The following is a 27072-nucleotide window of genomic DNA, read 5'->3' on the forward strand; positions in this document are numbered from 1 at the left end:
CGGTATGATAAAATACGGTACTAAATGGTACCTTATTTTATAACAGTACAATATTAGTACGAAAAAAATTAACTTTTAAAAAAAACTATAAATGATAAGACACATGTTTAAAGTGAAAATAGGCTATAGCAATACCATTACAAAATGAGATCAATGATTATACATGATACATCATACAACTGTCATAGGAGTCGAGTCAGGAGTGGAATCTGCCAATCTGGATACAATCATCAATGATACATTATACATCATCATGATGATCATCATCATCATCATTAGAGCGCTCATCAAGAGAGATTGAAGATCAACATTGGATGATGAGACACTCTCATACTCATCCTCACTAATGAGGTTACCATTATCATCAAATGATGGCTTCCTAGGCAATGGCTATGTAATTGTAGGCAAGGGGGGTATGCCATCATCAGGCACGGGATGAGAGCTACTAGAGTCCCGTCTCACATATGTCTGCAAACCACTCGAACCACCCCTCTCAATCTCGGAGGACATCGAATGACCATGCCCATGCTAGGAACTGCTGCAACTGGAACTCGAACTCCTCTCTCATGAGCACGCTAACCGCGAGTGTCACGAGTATCTGCTACTATGAGCTCTATATAGAGCTTTGCAAAGATTTTCTCCTCCTCCACATCAACCTCCTAGCGTACACTTGGAAGAGTGTCGCCTGTCAACTTGAATGTATCAGCATTCACCTACACAATGCGCATAACTTGATATAAGATTATAAATACTAAGTTGTTAACTTGTATAAAATTAAAAACAACAAATTTAAACTTGACTTAACCGAAATGATAAGTGTTTACTTGCTTTGGACTACCCATGGTCATCATGGCTTTCATCATGCGCAAGTTAGTGCAGCAATAGACTAGCCGCTCTAACTGTCATGTGCTAAGCCAATTGTGAATCTTTGTGTGAATGAGAGAATAGGCACTCCAATTTCTCTCACATGCACCCGAAGAGCAATCCTAAGCGAGGACTCTCATGGCCAAGGGCTGAAGAGTCTAGAGCGCATATCCAAAATTCTACCACCAAAAGAGAGGCTTCACAAGTGGCTCTCTTCTCCAATAAGTGGAAGAAGTAAAAGCCACATACCCTCTCTGATCGGCATAGCATCCAAGCTCCTCTAGAAGTATGTTGCGATCATCCATGGGGACCACACGAGTGAGATATGCAAGTTGGTCAAACACAACTCTCTATCATCCATGACTATTGGAGACTTACAGGCTGAATGTAATAGTGTTGCAAATCCATGGATGGGCTTACGCATCCATACCCATCTCTTCTCTGCTATGTAAATGATATGTGCACGATGTGACTCCGTGATCACCGTGCAAGCCCGTGCCTCCACCAATGTTGCTCTAAAGAAGTGAATGAGAAGGCCCATGGTGGACCCCTCACAATCACTCATACGTAACACCCTATAAAAGGGAGTCATGGCAATCACAATTCCACAGACACTCTACTAGAATTGCTCATCAAGGCACAAGCATTGCATGACTTTCGCCTCCTCTATCTCATGCTCATCCCACTTATTCCATAGAGTGCACACCATTTGGTGTAGAGCGGAGTGCACCTCATTTCATAGAGTGGACACCACTATCGGCATAGAGCGGACTGCACCTCATAAACATGCTCTAGCAGGAAGATGGCTTCTTTAACTCAAGCATGCTATGCTCACAATACATTGCAAGTATCTTTACCTTCATCGTAAAGGTGACAATTGATATAGCCCTATACACCACCCTCTTCACCCATTTGAGCTTCCCAATGTGCTCCATGAGCAAGTCCAAACAATGACTTGCATATGGAGTCTACATCATTGAAGGAAACTTAGCCTCGAGCAAACGGCCCATGCATTGATAATTGGATGCATTGTTAGTAACAACTTGTACTACATTTGGGGGCCCCTCAACCACATCATACATGGCACAAATTCAAAATTATGATAAGGAAAGCTTCGTAGGGGACATGAATTAAAATTTATAATAATGAAAGCAACAACTTTAAAATTTTTAAAAACAATCTATACCTCAATGATAGCTTGCCAAATGTGGCGATAGATGAATGTGTCAATCATTTTGCTTCCCCTCTTGCCGGTGTCTATAGCTTGCAAAAAATAATATGACGAGTGGCTTTAAAATTTTTAAAAACAATCTATACCTCAATGATAGCTTGCCAAATGTGGCGATAGATGAATGTGTCAATCGTTTTGCTTCCCCTCTTGCCGGTGTCTATAGCTTGCAAAAAATAATATGACGAGTGGACATGAATCAAGTATGTTGATGATGCCCCATTTTCTATGGTCTCTCCATCCATCCGTAAGAATGGAGCAACCGTATTTTGTCCATGCGGCTCAAATAGGATCAAGGGCTTTATCAATCCTCTCCTCTTCATCAATCTTCTTCATCCTCATATCATTGTATGTAACCCCACTCCATCCTTCACGTGGGTCCACATTGGTGATGGTTCTCACCATCTTTCTCCATTGCGCATGCTTTAGGACATTGAATGAAAGATTGCACTCGATCACCGCGCATGCAATCTCAGTGTTTGTTTATTATTGCCGATCCAAGAATATAACCGGGAGCTTAAGAGAGAGAGGATTGCCTCTTTAGTGTTACATGAGCCTTAAATCTTTGCCTTTTGCCAATGCCGGAGCCGGAAGCGGATGTGGAGTGGGCACCACCAATGGGGGAGGCCTTGAAGATACGCCTACATTAGAGGCTTCCTTACGAGTAGACATAGATGTGGGTGCCGTCGCTGATGCACCACTTCCTCCTCCTCTAGTGGATCTCCCTCTTATCGTGGCAAGAATCTCCTCCGCAATGTGTTGAGGAATCGCCTTGCATGGGGCAACTTGCCTCCCCATCTTGGAAAGATGTTGAAGAAGCCGGGTTGCACTATTTGTGTAGCACTTCCCTAAATACTTGTATGTCCAATGGTGGAAGTTGGACTTCTTTGTGTCCTCCACATGGATGGCATGCAAGTTGAAGGCCTCATGCTTCTCGCATGTTATGATACCAAGGCATCAAGGCGAGGCCCGATGGAGAGAAAAGAGTCAAGACTTGTCACTCCGATTGGCAATCACAATGATGCTTGAAGAGGGAGGGGATAGGAGGAAGGGGAGAGAGTGAGAGGTTAAGAGGCTTGAAGACCCAAGAGGGATAGGGTGGGGTGATGATGCTTTAAGAGGGAGGGGATGGAGGGAAGAGGAGAGGAGAAGAGGAGATGATGCTTGAAGAGAGAGGGGATGGGAGATTTTTGCTTGAAGACAAGAGGGTGGAGATGAGCCTTGAGGATAGAGTGAGACTTTAGAGAGAGTGCAAATGAGCCCCAAGTCCACAACTCGTCCCTTTTTGCCAAACATTGCCCACATGATGGGTGGACGAGTTCTCCACAAAAACCAGTTATGTAGCACGATAACCGGTTTTTGTCCACATGATGGGTGGGAAAAATGCGCCCAAAATCACGTATAAATTCGTACAATACCATACAGTATGAACCTATCCGTACATTGTATGAAGGCACCTATGAACGTCACACTCCAACACTCACCGCTCTGCAGTTTGAGTTTTGCATTTTGTGTTTAGGGTTTGAGTTTTGCATGTCACTGTTTATGTCTTTGTGTTTCTGTCGTGGTCACACACTGTGTTTCCTTAGTGCAAACCCTAGCAAGTATACTTATATCTTCTGTTTCATTTGAGCATGTAAGCCACTCTTCTCAAATCCCTCCCATTCCACCCACCTTTTCTAGCCCACACTTCAATTTCCTCGCTTCTTTATTCCAAACCCTTGGATTACACTCCACATTTGTATCCAATGTACTAGGAGTTGGAACTTTTGTTTCCGCTCCTAGCACATTCTTATTCTCCATTCCATACTCACACTTTCCTATCCCTTCACCTCATGGTATATCATTAGGGGAAATGCCACCCTTTAACAATGTACCCTTCACTTACCCTCAAGCCTCTTTGCACCATGGGGGCTTGTTACATGGCATTCCACCCTTTACCACAGTTCCCTCCGCCTTCCTATCAGTGAGCACATCATTTACCACCACTGCAATGGATGTGATGGGCATCCCCCTCACTATGCCTAGTCATCCACCTTCTTTGTCCTCTCAAATGTAGAGATTTCTATCCTCTACTTATGGTGTGTCATCTCACATTCCTTGGGTCACTCCTATGTAGGGATTCCTATCCTCTACTCCATGTATCCCTATCTCTCCACCATGAGCTCCTCATGCAATCACCATATCCATACACAATCAGCCCATGCCCACATTTGGATCCACTATACACATTTCTTGTATGCATGGTGGGCACTCAGGGATTACTTCCCAAGTGTACTGCTCTCCCCCACCCTATCCACCCCACCCCATTACACACCTTATCCATCTCCTAGTAGTATCACTCCTATTGCAAGAGCTAAGAATGCCTTTACGGATAAGGCTTGTTTTAATGAGTTGAATTTCACAACTTGGTCAAACTTCATGCAACAAATGCTTGAATCTCAGGGACTTTGGGACCTCCTCGTTGGCGTAAAGCCTATGCTGGACCCTCGATAGCTCACCCTGATCGCATTGATCAATGGAGAGCCCGCAATGCCATAGCCAAGGTTCCTATGTCGGACCCTCGATAGCTCACCTTGATCTCATTTGTTAATGGAGAGCCCACAATGCCATAGCCAAGGTTGAGTTAATGTAAAAGTTGCTTCTTGAGTTCCACTCTCAGTTACAACATTGATCCCTCGCATCTAAGCATTGGAGTCATCTCATTGACCACTATCCGGTGCGAGATCACACTCGGCATGTCAATCTCAAGTTTGAACTCTAGGAGTTTAACATTAAGAAAGGGGATGATCAGAAAGTCAAGTTGGCCAAATATCAACAGTTACTAAGTTTTCCACTACTAGCTCCCCAAAGTCAAAGGAAAATCAGGTTACGTTCTTCTTAAACAAGTTGCTCGATAAATACATCCATTTATATAGCACATTATGTCACTACCTAGATTGACAACCTTCTATGAGTTTCAGTGTCAATTCTTGTGTTACGCATGGCTGCACAATCAAGTCCACAAGAAAGCCTCCACATAGCCTTACTCCAAGCAGAGGGGATTGGGTGCCTCTTCTTTGGGTGGAAAAAGAAACAGTGGCAAGCACTCGTAAGATGTAGAGGCAAGCCAATCAAAGTTTAACACCTCTTCTCAAACAAAACCAAAGAAACAAAATCCATAGCAACAACTCTCTAAGAAAAATGAGCTTTGTACACACTGCTAGAGGCTGGGCCATGCGGACGAGGAGTGTCATACCAAGGCACAAAAGTCTTTCACCTAGAAAAGCAAAACAGAGTATTGCAATTGCCTCCACTCTGGTTGGCCAATCCACTGGGGCTATATCTCCTGTTGTTGCACCATCTGCTCCATCTGTCCTAGTGGCTACTAGACATGTGACATACACACAACCTTAGCAACCTATATCTTTCACTACTCTTGAAGGATTAGTTGATTGGTTTGCTAGTATTAATTCCATTGCACTTTATGCATCCACTTCATGTTCACCTCCATTTAGGACTACCTTACCACCTCATCAAGCGTTTATTGGCAAAGCCTTGCTAGTGAACGTACGCAATGGTGGCCACATCCTTAGATTTACTCCATCTTTGCACTCTTAGGTCTTTAGGCTATTGACTTGGGCCCATAAGATTTTGTCCTTAGATCTTCATTCTTAAGGCTTCTGCTACATTTACTCACACACACACACACACACATTTGCACCACTGCATTGTTCATTCAGTTCGCTTTTCATTTCTGTTTTGTTTTGTTTTTTGAAGTATCTCACTACTGATCTCTGTACTTGCAAATCTTCATCTCTTTTGTAGGGTTTTGTTTTCAATGTAAGGCTAACATAGAAGTTTGCACGGTTGTGCCTAGGCTGGAGACTTGGGATGCACACCGTTCCATTCATGGTTTCATCATCCTAGGAGTTCTGCTCTTCTATTAGCATGGAGGCTTTCCCTCCCGAGGCAGATCGTGCAACATCTCTCTTGATGCTATCATGTTGGTGACTTCTATCTTGTTCTTCTAATTGAGATGCTTCCTCACATCATGGTTCTCGGCACCACACAAAGACCAACATTTGGCTCCTCTTCCTCCTTTAGCATTGGCATCCATGGTTGAGAGTGGGTTGCCACTCTTCTTGGTATTCTCTAGGTTTTGACACTTGTCTTCGACATCTGCCTTTTCCCCCTATTGTATCTTCTTTGCATTGCATGATTTCATCACCTTTGTAAAGGGCGCTTGGACAAGTAAATGATTTCCCTACGTGGACATTATCCAAGTGGCACTTGTTGCATGAGCATTCTCAGCATGTAGCATATATGCATCTCGTTGTGCAAAGCACCCCTAGGCGGATACTAAGCTGTCTCCACCAAAGGTTCTTACAGCACACCACGACTCCATCATCCCTTCCCTCCTCACCGATATCCTTGAGTGGACAGGTAGCTTGTCCTTTCTGTGATGGGTTGGACCTAACCATCACTTCTCATTCTCCCATATCGTACAGTTAATCGACCGCCAACAATCTCTCCAAATACCTTTATATTTATTTATTCCAAAAATAAAAAAACATAGCATATTGAGGATCCATCTGCCTTTGCAGGATTTGGTAAGCCTCTAGGTAGCCGATGCGCACCCTTTGTTCGATGTTGCGTCCTCTCTAAGGTGACTACTTGGACTCCCTTGGTAAGATATCCATCGCCTCTGTAGTGTTGGTAGGCCACTAGGCAGTCCCCCATGCACCCTTTGTAAGATGCAAGGCCCTTGTTTAGAGGCCCCTAGTGTATCAAGACTACCAACGAGTGGTTTGGAACCCTTAGGTTCGAGATTGTGATAGAACTCAGATTGGAGAGTGCTCTCACATCCAATGGGCTGACTAGGAGGCTGGCCTTGCTCACACTATTAGGGTGTGGCGAGAGGTTTAGAGGATAGCAAATCAAGTGGTTTTGTAGTAGACATCTAGCTATTTGCATGCAGCTGAGGCTAGGAGGAAGATTGATGTAGCAATACCATAGGAGTAGTTGGATCCTTCCATTGAAGAGCCAATGCAAACTAGAGAGGTGTGGGAAGTCGGGTTCTCACTAGTGGGCATCCCTCTACAGGTGGCAAGTGGCAGGTGGAGGGGTGGTACCAGTCACGATATTTTCTTCACAGTATAGGTTGGTGGACAGCTAGTCCTTGACAGAGTCAATAGGATGAGGAGCTATAAGCTATCCCCTAGAGGAGAATTCGAGTTATAGGACTCTAGGGGAAGATTTGGAGGCTAGACCCTACGTACCCTAGATGGAGTTTCGGGAGTGGCACCTCTGGATTAGGGAGAGCTGGCCTCTCAATGAGTTGGAGTGGGACCTAGGAGAGTAATTTTGACCAGCCACTCGAGTCACCAAGAAGTTGTAGAGCTTATTGGCCTACGCAGCTAGGATCGGCACACATGTACTGATGTAGAAAGTCATGGATTGTGCACCTTCATGTAGCAGGTATTGGGTGGAACACATCATGGATGCTTTATGATGGACTTTTTTGGTGATGCCTGTAGGATAGTTGGAGACCTCAAAGGAGGTCATACTTCCTTTGGCTTCTTGCCCGTAGAAAGCTGGTTATTGGGAGCTGGTTGGCCCAGACGCAGCAGGATGGAATTTGCAAGTGTTGCTTAGCAGTGCTTGGAAACTTCAAAGCATTGCCTCTGGTCATGCAAGGCAGCATAGTTGGTGTGGAGAGAAGCTTGTTGTATTCTCCATGGATTGGTGCCGAGCTTGGTTTTCATCATTGAGGTAGGCCATTGTGTTGTGGTTGGCTTGGATGCATTGCAGTCAGCCTATTCATCAGGTTTGGACCCTACTATAGAGTGCTTATGAGGTGTGGGATAATATTGGGAGCCTAAAGGGGGGGCACATTTGGAAGGCACACTCTTAGATGACCTGGCGGCAAGTGCCTTTCAACATACACAACCTTGGCTGAGCTCTGGACTTCCATCATCCACTTCCTTTGTTGCTGTTGGGACTAGGTGCAGGGCGATTCTCAAGCTTGCCAAGAACTCTGTCATCATTTCGTGCTCACATGGGGTGGCCATGACCAACATATTCTTCACAATGTGTAGGGAGGCAGCCTAGGTGGCAATATACTCCTCGCTTCTTGCTCCCATTCCATAGACCACCTTGAGAGGCTTGTACATTTGATTGTTTTTTTATTCTGTTTTAGCTCCAGTTGGACTGTTGAGCACATGTACTTTGTTGTAAACATCTTTTGAGTAAAATAATTAGCCACATTTTTTCCGGAAAAGAAAGATACTGAGTGCTAACAAATATCAAGACACAGCACAATTAAGGCTTTTTTTTCCAAATAAAATGTGGCTGATTATATTACTCAAAAAACTGATTACAACGGAGTGCTCATGCTCAAGAGACTAGTTGAGGCTAATGCAAAGTCACAAATACATCATGTATACAAGCCTCTCAAGGCGGTCTAGGGGAGATGGGGACAAGAAGCCGTGGAGGGGGGATGTATCGCCATTTGGGGCTGCCTGCCTGCATCACGAAAAACAGGTCCTGGTCATCCCAAGTGCTCATGAAATGACAACGGAGCTCCTGACTCGCCTTGGACTCGCCCTGCACTTGATCCCATCGACCACGGAGGGAGTGGATGATGGAGGTCCAAAGCTCTACTAAGGTTGCATGTGTTGAAAGTCTCTCTCCATCGAAAGCCCCCTGACACCGCGCCTTCCAAATATGCGAGCCAGTAAGACTCCCTATGATCTCCCATACCTCGAAGCGGTCTGTTGTGGGCTCCAGTAGCTGGCGGATGGGTAGAGCCTCCAAACTGACCACTGCGCATGACCCTGCCTTGATAATGAATATCGTGTCCTGCATCCCGGCCTCATACAGAAGGTGACAGCCCTAGCTGACTGCTTACCAACAAAAAGCTCCCCATGAGATACATCCAAGGCTGGGTGATATACGATGAAGGATACAGCATGTTCCTTTTCACACGAGTTGTGCCTCCTCACACGACCAAAGGCAGTGATTTGGGGTTTCCAGAGGCTGCTGTGTGTAGCACTTGCAACCTCCCTCATGTATCTGGGTAAGCCAACTTCCCACCGCTAAGCCTCCATGTGTCACCAACCATAAGAAGTACGACACCCTCCTCAGTCTCCAGCTATCCCATAGGCGGGACTAGAAGGTCCGTTGGAAAGGATCCGTGATGTTGTGCTCCGCCCAGTGCGTGTTACGTGACGGCACCCAATCCATATCCTCTTGCATCAATATGTGTCTGCCAAACCTAGCAGTGTACTCCAGGAACCTGGGTGGCTTCTTGGCGATCGCAGTGGCCGACCGTAGCCACTCTCCTGGATCCCACTCTAGCTCATCAAGTGGTCAGCCCTCCGAGATCCAAAGGCGCCACTCCTTGAGCTCCATCCAGAAAACATAGGGGTCCAATCACCATGTCTTTCCCTGAAGGCCCACCACCTGAATCCTCCTTCAAGAAAGGACAGCTATCCCCTCATCCTGCTACCCTCTGTCAAGGGCCAGACGCCCCCTCTCCTGAACGGCGAAGAAAGTCCCTTGCGGGGCGCTGCCCACTCTACCTACCACCTGTAGGGGTATGCCTGCTAGTGAAAACCTAGTGGCCCATACCTCCGCGGGCTCTATCGGCTCTCGTATCGGGAGAGCAAGCCACTCCAGAGGTATTGTTGCGTCTATCTCTCTTCTCCTCAACTCCACTTCTCTTTGGCATCCTGATACTCGTTGAAACACCTCGTCTGCCATCCTATACACCTCCCGCCATGTCTTGATGGTACGAGCCAGGCCGGCCTCCCAACCTGCCCACTAGATGTGGGGGCGCTTGCCAATCTGTGCCCCTTCCCGATCTTTGACCTGGGGGTTTCAGATCACCGACTGACAGTCTATCTCCTCCTGACAGCCTGGGGGGGCTTTGGATTAGGGCCTTACGAAGGCCCTACCACATGCGGAGTAAGCTACATAGAAAAGGTGATCTGGGGGGGTGATTTGAGTTGACGTGAAGATCCATCTCAGGGACGGCCTCCACTCACCATCGAGCCATAGTCTATAGTCGTAAAGACCCTCGTACAATAAGACCTTCTAGGTCTGCCCGCCTAGTGTGAGACCGTGAATAACTAGCTTGCCCAAGAGGGCCTTACTCTGATACTCTGGGTCTATAATCCCAAGCTCTCCCTCTAACCGATGCCATATGATGGTTGCCCACGCCACCTTGGCCCTGGAATCCCTGGAGCCATCTGACCTTGACCAAAGGAAATTTTGCACTAGGCGGCGAAGCTGCAGGTGACAGGATGAGGAGAAGCACCAACACGAAGTGATATACCAGGCCGTCGCTAGGAGGACCTGGTTAACCACCAAGGCTCGCCCAGCTAGTGAGAGGCGAACTGTGCTCCAATAGGTCAGTTTTCTTCGAATAGAATCAAAGACAAGAAGAAACTGTTGGGTAGGAGTGATGTCGAGTCCCACTTGGAACCCTAGGTACTGGACAGTCTGCCCTCTGCTTACCCATCTAAATCCCAGGTGGACGCTCCACTCCGTGCTAGAGTCTGGGTCTATGAGGGAACCAACCGACTTTGGCCAGTGTAATGAAGCATTCAACCAGGAAAAAAAATCTAACTAAAATTGAAATTTACATAAAATAATAAAGAACTATTGCACCAAAACATCTTGCCATGTATTAATGATGAGAGTTTCAAAAATACATGACAGCCATGGCTGATGCTTCATCTAGCAAGAAGAAAGCTAACATCAAGAAAGTGAACAGTAAATTTTTTGTGAATGAGCCAAAATATGTCTTCTCTTAGTCTCTTTCCTTCTTTATCCTAACTCCTCATCTCCAAAGTTAAGGGTACATTTACATAGGCACGGGCTAAATTTACAAGGGCTGGAAATTACAAGGTATGGAATTAGCATGATTCCAAAGTACAAAAATATCAAGGTATTTTTAAAACTTTTATGACAAACCATCCCGTCCTAAGATGGTTTTGTCCTCAAAACCAAGGATAAATGGACCAAATCCAAGCCAAGGATGATAGTAATCATGTCCATGTAGCTCCGATACGATAGGAAAGCACTTTCCATATAAGAGAGACCTTTATGTATACCAAACTGTGAGTAAACTGGCTGCTGTCCAAACAGGGCTGATTTACAAAAACTATCATAACTTTTGATAGAGTGGTCCAAATGACACATATGAAGTATAGAAATGAAGTATACAATCCCTAGTATCACCCATAATGTCAAAATCAATTTTTGATAAAGTCGGGACAATTTTATTGCCAACAGAAATATCTCACAGCAAGCTGTCCCTGCACAGTGTCATGTATCATCCTGCAATAACCAAGGAAAATCATTCACATAAGTGGATGGTTGCCAAGAAGATTCCTCTATAGGTAAGCTCTTCCACTTAATGAGGTACTCAGTAAGAGTACGATTTCTGAGCACTTTTTCTCTCTTTCCAATAATACTTTCAGGTTCATATATGACAAGTCCTGCTTCATCCATTGGTGGCAACCATAGTTTTTCCATACGTGAATCAAACGTCAAACGCAAATGCGTATGAAAGTATGAAACGAGTAACGATCATCTTGGCATCATTCCAAAAACATGCACCCAAAACAATCTCAGCTACTTCCATTCCCTTTATTGTACGTGAAGCTTTCTTCCTTACCCAGGCATCACTAACAACCATACGTCGTAAACCATTGTAGCATCTCTCATCCAACAAGTTCACTAACATGATAAACATGTAAGCAAACCGTGTGGTCGATGGCTTCAATAGTTCTTTTTGATTGAATTGGCGATACAATGCCAAGATTGTATGCTTGCATGTAACAAATGTGACAACTTTATTTGCTTTAGCCAACACAGGGGCAATTCAAGCAAGCTTCCCAATATCTTCTAACAGAAGATCCAAGCAATGGCATGTACATCTAGTAAAAAAATATTAGGCCACTCCTGCTCAATCAAATCACCTGCTCTCACGCAGTTAGCTGCATTGTCCATACATACCTGCACCACATAATCTGGGCCAATATCAAGGATCACATATGTAGCCATAACATTTATAATAGGCCTACGCCTTGCATCTGACCATCCATCACAGACAATGCTGCATCCATATCTCTTCCACTTCTCCCTAATGTCAAGCAATTCACGGTCAATGCATTTGACCTCCTCCACAAGGTCCTTCGTGCCTAGACTGTTATACGAAGGTGGTTTGTAGCTCTCACCCACTTGCCCAACTGCCTTTAGCATGCCAATAAAATATGGGCTCTTTGCTTTCCAAAATGGAATATTCTCTACATAGAAGAAGCGACGAACAGCAATATCTGCCTCCTTTCTTGCTTGCAAATCCCATGATTTTGCTAAAGCACCTTGTGATTTGGCCACTTTCTTTTTTTTGCTCACATGCTCTTGAGAGCTTGATTGTCCATGCTGCCCAACAGTAACACTTACATCTACATTGCCAGAGCCACGCCCACTGACATGAGAAGCATCTCCCAAATCAGATACAGTTGCATCAATGTTTGTTGTGGACCCTTGCCCTCCAACACCCACATGCAATCTATGACATATATCCTTTGCACTTTGTGGTGTAGCAGTGCATTTTTCCACACCAAGCCCTGACAATCCCAAAATATGTCCCCTTATGCATAGTGGGTCACCATCCCAAGTGTGTCCACAATATTTGCATTTACATATATTCTGCCCTTTTCCAACTGTTTTGACAACAGTAACATGATCCCATTCAGCTTTCCGCTTTCTTCCCATCTTCAAAAGTTAAAATCTGATACAAATTTAATGAAGACACGAGTCATAAGTCATGACATAATAGTAATTTTGCTGTGACCCACTGACCAGAACAATCTGAATTCTACAGTGCTCTGGAATCTGGACTTTGAACTTGAAGTTTAAACTTTGAACTCTGCAGTCTGCAGTCTTTGAACTCTGCAATCTTTGAACTTTGAACTTGAAGTTTAAACTTTGAAGGCTGAAGCCTGAAGGCTGAGAGAGAGAGAGAGAGAGAGAGAGAGTTCTCAGCTCAGAGTCTCGGAGGCTCAGATAACCTCACACTGCACAGAACTTACAAACTGAGAGAGAAGCTTGTAATCTTCTCTTGAATCTTTAGACTTCAATGTTCCAACTGGCCAGTGGCAACAACTTTAGTCTTCAAACTTCATATTCCAAAGGTTCAAAGTTCAAACTTCAGACTTCAGACTCCAGAGTTCAAACTTCAAAGTCCAGAGTCCAGACTTCAGGCTTCAGCTCTCAAATTTCAGAACTTAATTTTCAGCCACTGTGCAGTGACCAGTCACTGCAGTGTGCACTATGCACTGTGCATTGTAGTCCCAAGCTCTAGCCTCCAGGTCTGTAACCTCGAATCTCAATATTCAGCCTTCAGGTCTATAGACTGTGAAGTTGTGAACAGTGAAGAGTCTGGACTCTGAAGACTCATTGCAGTCTGCACTGCTCAGTGCTCACAGGCTGAAGCCCGAGAGAGAGAGAGAGAGAGAGAGAGAGATATCTTACCTGATGATCAAAAAGTTTGGGGCAGTAGTATTTCCAAGTAGAGAGCCATGTTTCCCACAGTTTGTGGAGTTCCTCAGGCTGAGTTCAGTCATTTTCAGTCACGATTCCTCAGGAGAGTGTGTTTCAGACTGCCTGGATCCAGGGAAAGAGTCGGCAGATAAAGGCGACCATATTCTGTATGCTTTTGTGTAAAGTCGTCAACATTTTTTAATTAAAAAAAATGTCAAGTTTGATATGGGATTTTCAGACGTTTACAAACGTCTGAAATTCATTTCAGACGCGTCTGCAAACAACTATGGTGGCAACTCTTCCAATACCTACACATCAGGTCCAACGTACTTCTTAAGCTGTGAAACATGAAATACATCATGTATTCTAGTGGAAGAAGGTAGTTGGAGCTTATAAGCAAGCTCTCCAACTTTTTGCACTACCAAATATGGTCCATAAAATCTGTGAGCAAGCTTATTGTTTCAACTTTCCGCCCTTCAATGAAGCATAGTGTGTCTTGGGCACTTTAAGAAACACCCAATCTCCAACTTTGAAGTCCAAATGTCTTCTCTTCTCATTGGCATAGGCTTTCATTACTTCTTGTGCTTTCCTTATGCTGTCCTTGCATTGTCTCATGAGCATCTCCATCCTTTTCAACTCTTCCTTTGCTTGGGGGTTGATATCTTCATGAAACAAAACTGATGGGATTTGGACTTTGTACCCATAAAGTGCTTCAAATGGGGACATACCTATGCTCATGTGATACGTGTTGTTATAGCAAAATTCAACAAGGTGGATCCAACGATCCCATAAAGCTTGTGTGTCATGACAATAATGCCTAAGGTACACTTCCACCCAATGATTAACTCTCTCCGTTTGTCCATCGGTTTGGGGGTGATAGGTTGTACTAGGAGTGAGAAAAGTACCCATAGAAAAGAATAGACTTTTCCAAAAGTTGCCCATAAATTTTGTCTCTCTATCCGATATTATTCTCATTGGCATACCATGCAGCTTGAACACATCTTCCATAAATTGCTCAGCCACTTGACTTGTTGAATATTGTATTTTGGTTGGAATAAAGTGGACTGATTTAGTCAATTTGTCAACAACCACATAGATACTATTCCATCCATGACTAGTAGTAGGTAATCCCGTTATAAAGTCCATGGAAATGTCGGTCCATTTATGCCCGTAAAAATAGGTAAAGGCTGAAGGAGTCCAGTTGGTAATAAAGTGGAGTCTTTATTTTGTTGACACTCTAAACACTTGGATACATGCTCCTTGACGTCCTTCCATAAACCCTTCCAATAAAAACTTTTATAGACCTTGTCAAAGGTCTTGAAAAGACCCAAATGATCAGCTGTTGGTGATGAGTGCATCTCATGGAGCACTTTCAGCTTGAATTTACTGTTAGGAACCAAGTACACTTTACTCTTAAACCATAAGAGTCCATTATGCACTTTGAAATTTGGAAATTCTTCATCATATTCTTACTGTAATTTCTGTAAAATCTGGACAGCATGCTCATCCAGCACATATTCTTCTTGGATGTCGTTTATCCAATCCTTATAAATTGTAGACACTGTAGATAAATTGCATGCCCACATTTTAGATAACGCATCAGCCACAACATTATCCTTTCCAGCCATGTATGCTATTTCAAATCCATATAACTGCAAGGTAGCCAGCCATCTCTTTTACTTGGGAGAATTGTTGGGCTGTGAGAGAAAATACCTCAACACCCTATGATCGCCTTTGGCTTTAAAATGTGTTCCATAGAGATAATGATACCATTTCTTGATCGCATGTAGAATAGCAAGCATCTCTTGCTCGTACACATGCATCTCCCTCTCTTTATCATCGAATTTTTTGCTCTCAAATGCAATGACACCATGCTCTTGAACCAAAACAACCCCTAAACCTCTACCACTAGCATCCGGGTAGATGGTAAAAGTCTTGGAAAAATCAAGGCAAACTAGTATTGGTGCTGAAACAAGCAATTGCTTCAGCTCATTAAAGCTCTTGTCGGCAATTTCGTCCCAAAAGAAGGCCTCTTTTTTTAGCCGATTGGTAAGAGGAGCTGCAACATGAGCATAATTCTTCATAAACCTACAGTAAAAAGATGATAACCCAAGAAAACCTCTTAAAGAAGTAGCATTAGTTGGGCTAGGCCATTTTTTGACACATTGCACCTTCTTAGGATCCACTTTGATTCCATCTTCTCCCACTATATGACCCAAGTATTTAACTTCCTTTGTCATGAATGAACACTTAGTTGCCTTGGCAAATAGTTTGTGCTTTCTCAATATATTGAAGATTTCTTTTACATACTGTAAATGGTCCTCTTTGTTCTTGCTATAGATCAAAATGTGTCATCAAAGAACACCAAAACTGTCTAAAATAGCAAGGGCTGAAGTATCTTATTCATAAGAGATTGGAATGTGGCTGGAGCATTTGATAAACCAAAAGGCATAACCATGAATTGATAGAGGCCTCTTTCCGTCCTAAAGGTTGTTTTAAACTCATCCCCTTCATGCGTATTTGATGATACCCCGATCTCAAGTCAATCTTGGAGAACACCTTAGCATCCTTCAAGTCATCAAGGAGGTAATCTATTCTAGGTATTGGATACCTATTCAAAGGCGATTGGCTTGCCTTGATGAGACCCATTTCTAATAGCTCTTTCACTTAGCGCTCTACCTCTTCCCTTTCCACTTTGGAGAGGCGATATGGTGGTTTGTTAATAGGCTTGGTGTTGGGCAGTAAGTCTATAGGATGATCCACTTCTCTTTTGGGAGGAAGAGAAGTAGGTGGCTGAAAAATATCATCATAATCCTTCAGCAACTTGCAAAGACATGGGTCTATGTCATTGGTAGGAGGAGAGGGCTAATCCTCATCAATCTTTCGAAAGAAGAATACTGAAAATGCATGCCTTTGCATTTATCTTCTTGGGGCTAATCACCTCCATTTTCTTCTTCTCAACACCATGTAGAATTACTTGTTGTCCACACCATTGAAATTCAATTTCCAGCTTGTTAAGATCCATAGTAAATCTGCTCAAAGATTTCAGCCAATTGCAGCCAAGTATAATGTCAATGGGACCTATTTTTAATGCGATCAAACTCACTGATGTAGTGCACAATAGAGATAGAGTGATAGGAACATTTGGGCAGCATTGATTACTATTTTCAAAGTCTCCATTGGCCACTCGGATTTTTAGGGAAGAAGGTATATCTTGTGTACTCAATTTCAACCCATTGAGTGATTTGGAATTAATAAACCTATGTGTGTTGCTCGTATCAATGAGTATGTGAGCGGTCCTTCCATTGATTTGGCCTTTGAGGCGTAGGGTATTGTCCCCTCTTGAACCACTCCATGCGTCATTTGATATGGAACATAGTGAGGGATATAAATCAATCCAAGAATCATCCATGTAATGACCGCCCGGATGAAAAGCCATCCATTGGGTCATAAAACTCGTCATGGATACTCTTTTCATTTTCATGCATCTCTTCTTGAGTAGTAGACCCTTCAAGCTGTGCTAGACTTTCCTCAATAGGTTCAGCATCAGAATCATCTTCAAAAATCATACTAAACTTCAAATTCTTAGCCTTACACTAGGACTTATGGTTGGGTGACTATTTCTCCCCGCATTTAAAGCATAGCCCTTTGGCATACAATTCTTTGAGCTTGTCATTAGACACATGCCTTGGGTAGGGGCTAAAATTTTGGCACTAATATCAGTCCTTTTTCCATCAAACTTATTTTTAGCATTAGATCTGAAATTGCTGCCCTGCTTTGGTCCATAAACAGTGGGGAAAGTTGGTATCTTGCTATAGGTATTGCTGTGAACATTTATTGGCTTCCCACCATGTTGAAAATCAGTCCTTACATGCCCATAATGGCCTGATGTCTTTGGGAACTGTGTAGGCTGAAATAAATGCCCTGTCTATGGCTGGAAACTCTTGTATTTCTGCCCATAACGCTCAGTCAATTGAATGGCAGCTTGCAAAGATGTAGGCTTCATGGCTCCAACTTCGGATGATAAGGTAGACTTCAAACCAAATATATACTTGTTCGATTTGGCACTATCGGAGACTCCATGAACATACATTGAGAGGTTTAAAAACTGATTTGAATACTCTCTAACCGAGAGACCACATTGCTCAAGGGTGTACCATTTCTTTTCCAAGCGCTCTTTTTCAATGGGAGAGACGAAGACTTCAATCATAGCATTCTTTAGTGCTTCCCAAGATAAGAAGTCATGCCCAATTCTTGTCATATATCTCCACCAAGTATGTGCATAGCCTTCTAAATGAAAGGTTGCAAACTTCACTTTGGCATTTTCAGGCCTTGGATAAAGGAAAAAGTACATCTCAAATTTGTCAAACCACTTCTCCAATTCTGTGGGTGAAGGATTCTCTCCTTTGAAATTTGAGATGACAATTTTCTCTTTATACTCTCTCTCATATTGAGGTGGCTGCCCATTGTGCTGCTGCTGTCCATTATGGTGTTGCTGTTGCTGCTGTCCATTATGGTGTTGCTGTCCAAAAGAGTTACCAAATGAGCCTTGCCTAGGGAATTCATTATTCCAACTTCCTTGTGCATATGGGGTTTGTTGTCCATACTGCATACCATAACCTTGTGGCTGGAAATAATGTCCTTGAGGCTGAAAATGAGTGTTACCCATATTGGAAGATTGTCCATGGTACCCTTGATGTTGTCCATGCATAGGAGTATTAAATGGTGGTTGCTGCCTACTATTTTATTGAGGCCAACCATGCTTGGATAAAGGGCTTGGCCTATTAGGCTGAACTTGAGTATGAGGATTGTGTTGTTGCTGTCCATAGGAGTTTGGGACTGAATTCACATGCCCTTGTTCATGCCTACCAATATTTAGTTAAGGATAGAATTATTTATAAAATGGATTGCAACCATGGATGTCCTCTTCATGCCTAGAGCTTGCTTAAACCCTATCGTGTGGATCTTGCCCATGTGGCTAAGAATAGGCCTTTGATTAATGGGGCTGAGGCTGAAATGAAGTGGGCTGTATAAAATCTTTAGCCTTTGCCGATTCCCCAATCTCAAATTGTCCTACCACCTTTGGAGTAGAGGGTTTGGGTTGCTCTTCAACCAAAGGAGGGTTTGGAACATTAGGACCAACTGTAAGGAACATCTTTTCACTAAAGATAGCCACTAACTTGTCAATACCCATCCTCCTACCATCAAAGCCTGATTTCATCTCTTTAATATCATTTGAGAGTAGTTGTAGGCTGTTAGAGTTCATGGAAGCATGGGACATCATAACTCCATTCATTGGTTGATTGATAGGAGAATGAGTGGAGCTTACATCAACCTCTTCATTCTCATAATGCCTGTCGCATATAGCTTCTTGAGGGGTTTCATGTTCATGCTCATGTTGGTATTCTCTCAGCTCTTCATTGATGGTCTCCAAAATAGGATCCTTTTTCTTATTCCTTGCCATGAGTAACTTCATGTCCTGTATATACAGCAGAGGAAAAACTCAAATATCTTAAGTTCTAGTGCTCCGAATAACAAGCTCTTTGGCTCTGCTTGAAGCTTGAGAAGTCCCATTTCTAACGAACTATCAAGTGTTGAAAGTAGTTGAATGCAGAAAATTTTGTAAACAGTTTATTGTAGCTGTCTAGAAATTCCTGCAACCTGTGAATGCTCTGTTTTGATCATTTAGTGACTTGTACCTTCAATTTTCATGTATCTACCAACCATGTAGACCTGTAAGGGAACTCCATACATCTACCAAAGCTGAAAATACCCTCTGCAATATCCAGAATGATTGAATAATCCACTGTAGACTGCAAGATCAATGGGACCCTGTTTGTATACCCTGTTCCAAAACCTCAATGCTGATCCAATGTCAAAATACCATGCTGAAAATTGAATTCTTGTTCCCTTGAGTGGTACCTGTACCTGAACTTTAAATGCGTGGGATCCGAGAATTGAGGGGTATTCAAATTTCCCTCTCAAGCCGGTTTGTGCTCCCCTTCAAGGTCCTTGTCAGTAGGGGAGGGTCACCTCTCTTTTGTCCTACCAACTCGCCCGGCATCCACTTTTCCTCGTGGATATACACATGGCAGTTCAATGCTAGGCTCTAAAAATCAGCATGAAATGTATGGAATGAAAAGAATTCGATTGTCCCTTTTATGATATGCAAGAACTTGAATGGAATAGGCTGAAATTGAAATGGGGATAGGTAAGGGATAACCTCAGCAGTGACTCACTGCTTAACAATTCTTATTCCACTTACCATTGGGTAAAATTTTACTCATGTCAATGAACAAAAAGAGCAAACAATTCAATATCAGGGTTAGGTAAATGAAATGAGAATTTGAGGCACTTGGAAGTGATTATTTCAATGAATGAGATTGATTATGCAATGATCAATCACTAACAAAGCTCTATGGGTTTTCTCATGAAATGCATTTGATAGAATGGATGGGATTCTTTATCACTTTAATCCCTCTTTCATCAATTGAACTTAGCTTAGCAAGAAGATTTAAAGAGAGATTAAAAATGATTAGAGTACCTCTTAAGCTGGTAGGAGAAGAGTGTTGTTATTAGTGAAGGAATCTCCCACAAATAGAACTTGGCTTTAGCAAATAGAGCTTGATTTCAGCTTCTATTAATCCAAGACATCCACATTTCAGCTTTCCAATGTTAATATCCAGCTTCTTGATCAAGAATCTTCATGAAGAGTGCTCCCATGAACGATTGGACCCAAAATTTGATGAAGAAGGCTTCAATAGAGATGCCACTTGAGTTGAAGATGCTGATTACTCTTCATTGTATGAAGTAGGCTTCAAAGAAACTTCAAAATTTGAAAGAGAATCCAATAATGCCCTTCCTTCAAATCACATTTGCTGCCCCTTCCATGAATCCTTCAAGGATTCACTCCATTCTTCCACAATGGTGGGAAATCCATACAATGTTGGTACTATCCTTTGTGTAGAGGCTTCAGGAAGTGAAATTGACCAAAAACCCCATGATCTTGATAAGAAATCTGAGAAAATAAGCTTGCTATCGAAAACTGTCAATAACAGGGTTCCATGGGAAAGAGAAGAGTCCACAATAGAGAGGAATGTTGCCAAAGCTTGAAGGAGATCACTTGTCAAGTGCTACAAAGCATGAATCATAAGCAACTTGAGCTCCATAGCTCATCTTTAGCAAGACATAGGCAAGAATATGCACCAGGCGCAATTCACGTTGCTACCTACTGCTGTGCTCCTGGATAGAAATGAAGCATATGGTGCCATTCCACCATTCCATTGGAAGCTTGAGGGATGGAGGACAAGGCTATGAAGTCCTTTTGCATGATAGAAGTCACAGGCAAGAGATCTTGCTTAACCTTTGGCCATGGATTCTTGAGAGAAGCTTGAAGAAAAAAAGGAAGAAACCCCTGTTCTTAAAAAGTAACTCAAGTTTGAACCAAACTAAGTCTTGTAACCTTCGTTTTGTCCAACTTACCCAATTTTTGGTCCAAAACTTGGTTACAAGTTGCCAAATTGGTTGGAGTCCACCATTGTCCACTGGTTTATGCCAAGAACCTCCATCTTAGTCACGGTTTGTAAGAGTTCTTCATGTCAGGCCATGGTTATGGAAGAACTAACTCTTATGATTGAATTTAACTATGGTTTTCACTCCCTAGTCACTACAACTAAATCTATTGCATGAAAATGACTTCTGACAGGATCTAAGCTAAAGCTCTGATACCAATGTAATGAAGCATTCAACCAGGAAAAGAAATCTAACTAAAACTGAAATAAACATAAAATAACAAAGAACTATTGCACCAAAACATCTTTCCATGTATTAATAATGAGAGTTTCAAAAATACATGACGGCCATGGCTGATGCTTCATCTAGCAAGAAGAAAGCTAACATCAAGAAAGTGAACAATAATTTTTTTGTGAATGAGCCAAAAGATGACTTCTCTTAGTCTCTTGCCTTCTTTATGCTAACTCCTCATCTCCAAAGTTAAGGATACATTTACATAGGCAAGAACTAAATTTACAAGGGTTGGAAATTACAAGGTATAGAATTAGCATGATTCCAAAGTACAAAAATATCAAGGTATTTTCTTTTATGACAGCCAGTTGATTTTCTCTCCCGTTGTAGAATAGTACACGTCAAGAGCCAACCTCACTCTCTCCAGCATTCTGAGTCTAACAACTCAATCTTCTCTCTCACTGGAAGTCGGAGGCAACATAATCCGCTTACACGTGACCTGAGAAAGTGGAACATCGCCTTTGCAAAGTGTAGAAACAGGTATGGAGCCAGGGGGCAACCCTGTCGAACCAATTTCTCCAGCCAAAACTCCTCCCCTCGCCTTTTGCCTATGACCTTGCTGGTGGCCAATTTGTAAACTGTAGAGACCCTGCGAATCCAAACCTGGGGAAAATCCAACCTCACCATAGTGCCCTCTAGGAAATCCCAATCCACCTTATCATAAGCTTTCTCGAAATCCAAGAGTAGTACAGGCAATCTCTACCCACTGTGTTGATCGCGTCAAAGAAGGTATCCTGGACAAAGTCTGTTTGTGTGTCATGGATGATGTCTGGAAGCACGGGGTGTAGTCAGTCGCCTATCAATCATCTTTGCCAGTGTCTTATAGGCCACTAACAATAAGGTGATCGATCTCCACTGGGAAAGCTCCAACCAGTCTCCCCCTTTGGGGAGAAGATTGATAAGGCCTATCGAAAGACTCCCTGGCATTTGTCTTGAAGAGAAAATCTCCTAGAAGGCCATCAGTAGGGGGGTCCTTCACCACTTCCCAGTAGGTAGTGAAGAAGGCCTTAGAGAGGCCATCCTCTCTCGGGCATTTCTACCCATCCTGTGTATGGAAAGCCTCCTCTAGTTCCTTCTCTGTGAAGGGGGCTAGGAGGAGCGACCCATCTCCTCTGTGACAAGGGATGGGATGTGATCCCAAACCTGCTGTCTACATCTTTGTCCTCTAGCTGAGGTTGTCCCCTGCTAGAAAAGGCGCATGTAATAGTCAGTGGCAATCTCCATCACCTCGTCTGGGCTAGAACGTGTCCTCCCATACTAATCCCAAAGGCTATGTATCTGCTCTCCTGCGGTGCGAGGCTGGTGCACTTGGAAGAACTCCCTACACCGTGTCCCCCTTCCGTGCCTAGAAGGTGGTTGAGGTGCGAAAAGAGAACTCCGAGCGCCTATCCTCTAGGCCAGCCATGGCTGCTCGCGTGCGCACCTCCTGTGCGTGGAGGGTGGGATCCCTTGGTGTCTCCTATAATAATCTCTATGTGGTTGCAAGATCCCGCCGGAGTGCTCTCTCCTCCTCCCAGCTTTGCTACCTGGCCTGTATGGTTGCCTCTTGGCAAATTCTGCTCGACTTGGCTAGGACCTCTGCAATCCGGTCCCTCCTGCCCCCCCTCTCTGGTCCAAATCTGCTTTATCTATCTCGTCACCTCCTCCCTCCTATAGATCGAGTTAGGGATCCGATAGGATCATGTGTCTAGGGCGGATGCTGGGGGATCAAGTGTTAGGAGAACTAGGCAATGATCAAACAACATGGTGCTTGCAAACTACTCAATCTGGCCTCCACGAGAACCTCCCCACTTTCCCACATAAAACCTGTCCAACCGCTCCAGTAGGATTCCGCCTAGCCGCCTATACCCCCAAGAGAAGTCCAGCGACCTTTCCCTCCTTGGAAGGCAGGGTCTCTCTAACCAACTGCCAGTAGAAAGACCTCCCATGCCTCCTACTCCTCCCCAGCCATGCCTTGGTAGTTTCTGCCTCTACCTTGGCGCTAGTGTCTGGCGGGGGGAGAGGTACAGTGTGACATGGGAGGGATAGGCAAGCGTAACAGGTGGGTTGCATGGGGTGCGGTGGCTGATCGACATTGACCAGAGGGAGAGGTGGGGCAGGTAGCAGGGGCACACGCAAGGCAGGTCAGCAGTGGATGGGCAACGGAGCGAAAACTATTCAAAAAAATCCACAATTAAGACTTAAGAGTATGAAACAATAGATAAACGAATTAAGACTTAAGAGTATGAAACAATAGATAAACGATAGTCTCCAGACTCGCAACATAATAGCATACGAGCAAGTTCTCTCTCTATCAATCTTGTTTAGGATGGTTCATATAGCCAGGGAGAAGGGGTCCGACTCAGCATAACCCTTGCCCCTTTACATGCCTGCTGTCGTCAACAGTTCATTGAAGCGACGCTCCTGCCACATTCCTTGTTGGCTGGGCGCCAGGCCTACTCCTGCCGGCTTCCTCATTAGTGCAGATTTCACTTCAGTGACCTGACACGTTCATAAAACATCTCATTGCTAAAGGCCAGGGTGTATAGGTCCATTGAATACATATGCAAAAGCTCCTCAGTGTTCTCATTGTTTAAATAATGTGACTATGCATATGTAAATGATTAGATTTTAGGCTTGTGAGCCATTTGCTCGTTTTTAAGAGTTTGATATAACTATGCAGTCTAGTTTACTTTCGATTTGTTGTCCGTGTTTTTGCACTTTAATTCCGTGTTTTTGAACACACAATACATATGAGGGAGTGATTAAAGGTAAGAGAGCTTGTAAGTCGTTTCTAGGAGCCTGAGAAAACAAAAGAAACTCGTACGTCTCAACGCTAGTTCGATTTAAGCTTCAGTCGCATTTCATGAGTGCATCACAATTTCTCTTTCCTGACAGATTATGGAAGCTATTAAAGGACAACCAATCGACAATTTCTCTCTGTGGCCCGACCTTGTCAGTAGTTGGAAATGGGAACGATCCACAAGCAAAGGGTAAGTGCAGACATTGTTGGTTTGAAAGCAGTTTCTATCAGTGTGAAGTAAATGGGTGGTTTGCTTCGAAATTGGCAAGCAGATGATACGTGAAGCAGACCCCCATAGACTCATTACTAACGTGACTTGATTTGCAGATGGGTTCTGGTCTGTATAAAATGGCGTTTTCTCTTTAAAAACATTTTCCCCGAGATAAGTGAGCCCCTGCAAATCCTAGTAATAAAGCAAGGCAGCTAAAAGTCGGTTAAGCAGACCTTTTCTGCAAGGAAGGTAGATGCTAATAATCTTTGCAGCGGTAGAGGAGTTGTCTCTTTAGCTCGCCTGATGTCAAGAAAGAGCATCAGAATTACGGACGCAAACAAGAAAGAAGGCGGCATCCAAGATGTGTGAGAAAACAAAGCGGCAGGACTTCCTTCTGTTTAGTGTGCCTCTCAGTGTAAGATATCAGAGATGTAGGCGATCTTTTGGCTCGCGGTAAAGAAAGAGAAGGCAATGCAAGTGGCCTTCAGCCTTTAGGCCTCAGAGCTCTTCATCATTATATATTTATGTACGATGCATTCTTTTGGATTGGAGGTGTTTTTGCATCAAAGCAATGCGAGTGCTTTTTCCCTTCAGGTAGGTTATAAGAGGAGCCGGTCATCATGCGATGCAAGAAAAGAATTTCAATGTGAAGCTCCCACCGAGGATTTGTGAATTCTGATAGGTCAAGAAAGGGATGTCGTAAGTTGGAGCACCTCTTAAAAATCTTATTTGTGGATGAGTAGGATTTGAACTCCCACCCATCCAATGAGGCAACCGACCTTTAAAGTAGCGTCCACTGTTCATGAAAAACCAAGGTTTAATGTAAAATGAATTGCAAAGATTTCCAAAAACCTTCAAATTCTACTACGGAAGATTTAAAACCTTGAATTTAACAAAATATTTGGCTATAAAAATAGCAAAGACATGCGATTTCTTTCAAACGTCCCTCCAAAATTTTGAGTTAAAGGCTTTTCTACTTTTTGTAAACATTGCCGAGTGTCTCTAACCAGAAAACGAAAAGGCACCTCTCTTGTTTTAGTATGCCCATATGTGCCATAAGAAGAGTAATGTGTGTTCCACAAATGTGTGCCCAATTAGGTACTTTGCTTAGGACACAGCAAGAAACAAATACAATGCTAAATACCATTTGGACTAATCCCCTCAGTGTAGGGTTTGCAGAATATCTTTGTTTATGAATCCTATCATTAGTTATTGAGGAGTTTGAAATTTGATGGTTTTCTCCTCCATCTTCTTGAATTTGCTATAAGCACCATATTTTAAGGTAGAAGTCCGTCTAGCTACTTGTATTTTGAAAACATTTTTAGTGAATTTTAAATAACTAAATCAAAAGTTTTGTTGAAACAAAATAAGTTGTAGGCTAAAATAAATTGAAGGTGTGTGTTACAATAGTAATTGATCATTGAGTTTGTTAATCATCATTTAAACCTTAAAAGGTACCATTAAAAGGAACGCATGTTTTGATAAGATTCTCTCCAAGATCCTTCTCTCCTAAAGGTTGAAAAGTAAAATCTAATTCAGATTTGTTCAATCAATTCAATTTGATTCAAACACAATGGGCATGTCATTCTATGATTGCTTTCTATGTGTGATGTAGAGAGGAGGCTTTAACACATTTTGCATGGCAACTTCATGGAGTTGGATAGTAATGCATATATAAGATTGGTTGTAGGTTTAGGGTTTGATTTGGTAGCATTACGTGTTAGGGCATATGTTCTTATGAGAAAAGAACCATCATCATTGAAATTTAGTCCTATTTTTATTGGGATAAAGGCTTGATTTAGTTTATTTTTAAATATCTCTTTTCACCTACACACACTCCTCTTTGCGGCAAAATCAATTGCTATTTAAAAAATTTCTCTTTAAAGAGAAACAATAACCCTTGGTTTTGGAATAAACGAGAGAAAAGAAGCCCTTGTTTTTGGAAAGCTATGTATATTTTACATGCTGGAATGTTTTAGTTATTTTGATGCTAATTTACTATAGCTATGTATATGGACTACAAGTAGACTATGAACATTGATTCTAATTGTTTTTTAATTCACTTGAAATAGACCATCATTATGGATAAAAGTCATTCGTTAACTTTTAACATATTGTTTAAATAGGTGACATTATTTATTTTTATGGCAACCAAATCATAGCTTGTAATTATTTTAAGCTAGCATATGTGTTGAGTGTGATTTTGTACTTATTTGCATGGACCACATTTTGGGCCTCGTGGGAAATATGAATAGTACATAACCATGCTAATCTTGAGTCTTTTTTAGTGGAGGTATCATTTCGGTAGCATCATTCAGTTATACATGAAATTAATTAGAACATTGGATTTACAAAAATAAAGACGTGTGCATAATTCACATTTTAGTCCATATCAATGCATTAAATTTTGTGTTTTAACATATGCTTCTCTATGTTGTAATTTGAACTCAAACTATATGATTTAACTAGTATTACTAGTATTAGATTTAGTAAAATTTTGTAGAAATAGTATTGAAGTCTTTTAGGGAATGGGAGATTCCCCTCATAATTTTGATGTGCTAAATACATATGCGAAGAAAATTTTCTAGCTCATTTGGCATAAAGAGCTTCAAAAGGAACCCATGCTTCCTTTTCTTCTTTGAGATA

At 42.7% G+C, this 27072-nt stretch overlaps 1 protein-coding gene and 1 pseudogene across 1 annotated transcript in view; one reads left to right on the plus strand and one right to left on the minus strand.

The window, feature by feature from the left end:
- Window positions 1-24680, plus strand: part of LOC148013533 (uncharacterized) — a 184267-nt gene extending 159587 nt beyond the window's left edge. Inside the window, exons 17-18 of the mRNA XM_087668651.1 lie at window positions 24311-24405; window positions 24543-24680. Of these exons, the coding sequence (XP_087524777.1) occupies window positions 24311-24405; window positions 24543-24642 (195 nt within the window). The 3' untranslated portion in view covers window positions 24643-24680. The remainder of the gene's footprint in view (window positions 1-24310; window positions 24406-24542) is intronic.
- LOC148013535 (uncharacterized) lies at window positions 11589-22060 on the minus strand (annotated as a pseudogene).
- Window positions 24681-27072: the final 2392 nt, after the last annotated feature.

The sequence above is a fragment of the Lygodium microphyllum genome, chromosome 26 (genome assembly GCF_053477565.2).
Source record: "Lygodium microphyllum isolate KBCC chromosome 26, Lygodium_microphyllum_v1.1.10, whole genome shotgun sequence".
NCBI lineage: Eukaryota > Viridiplantae > Streptophyta > Polypodiopsida > Schizaeales > Lygodiaceae > Lygodium > Lygodium microphyllum.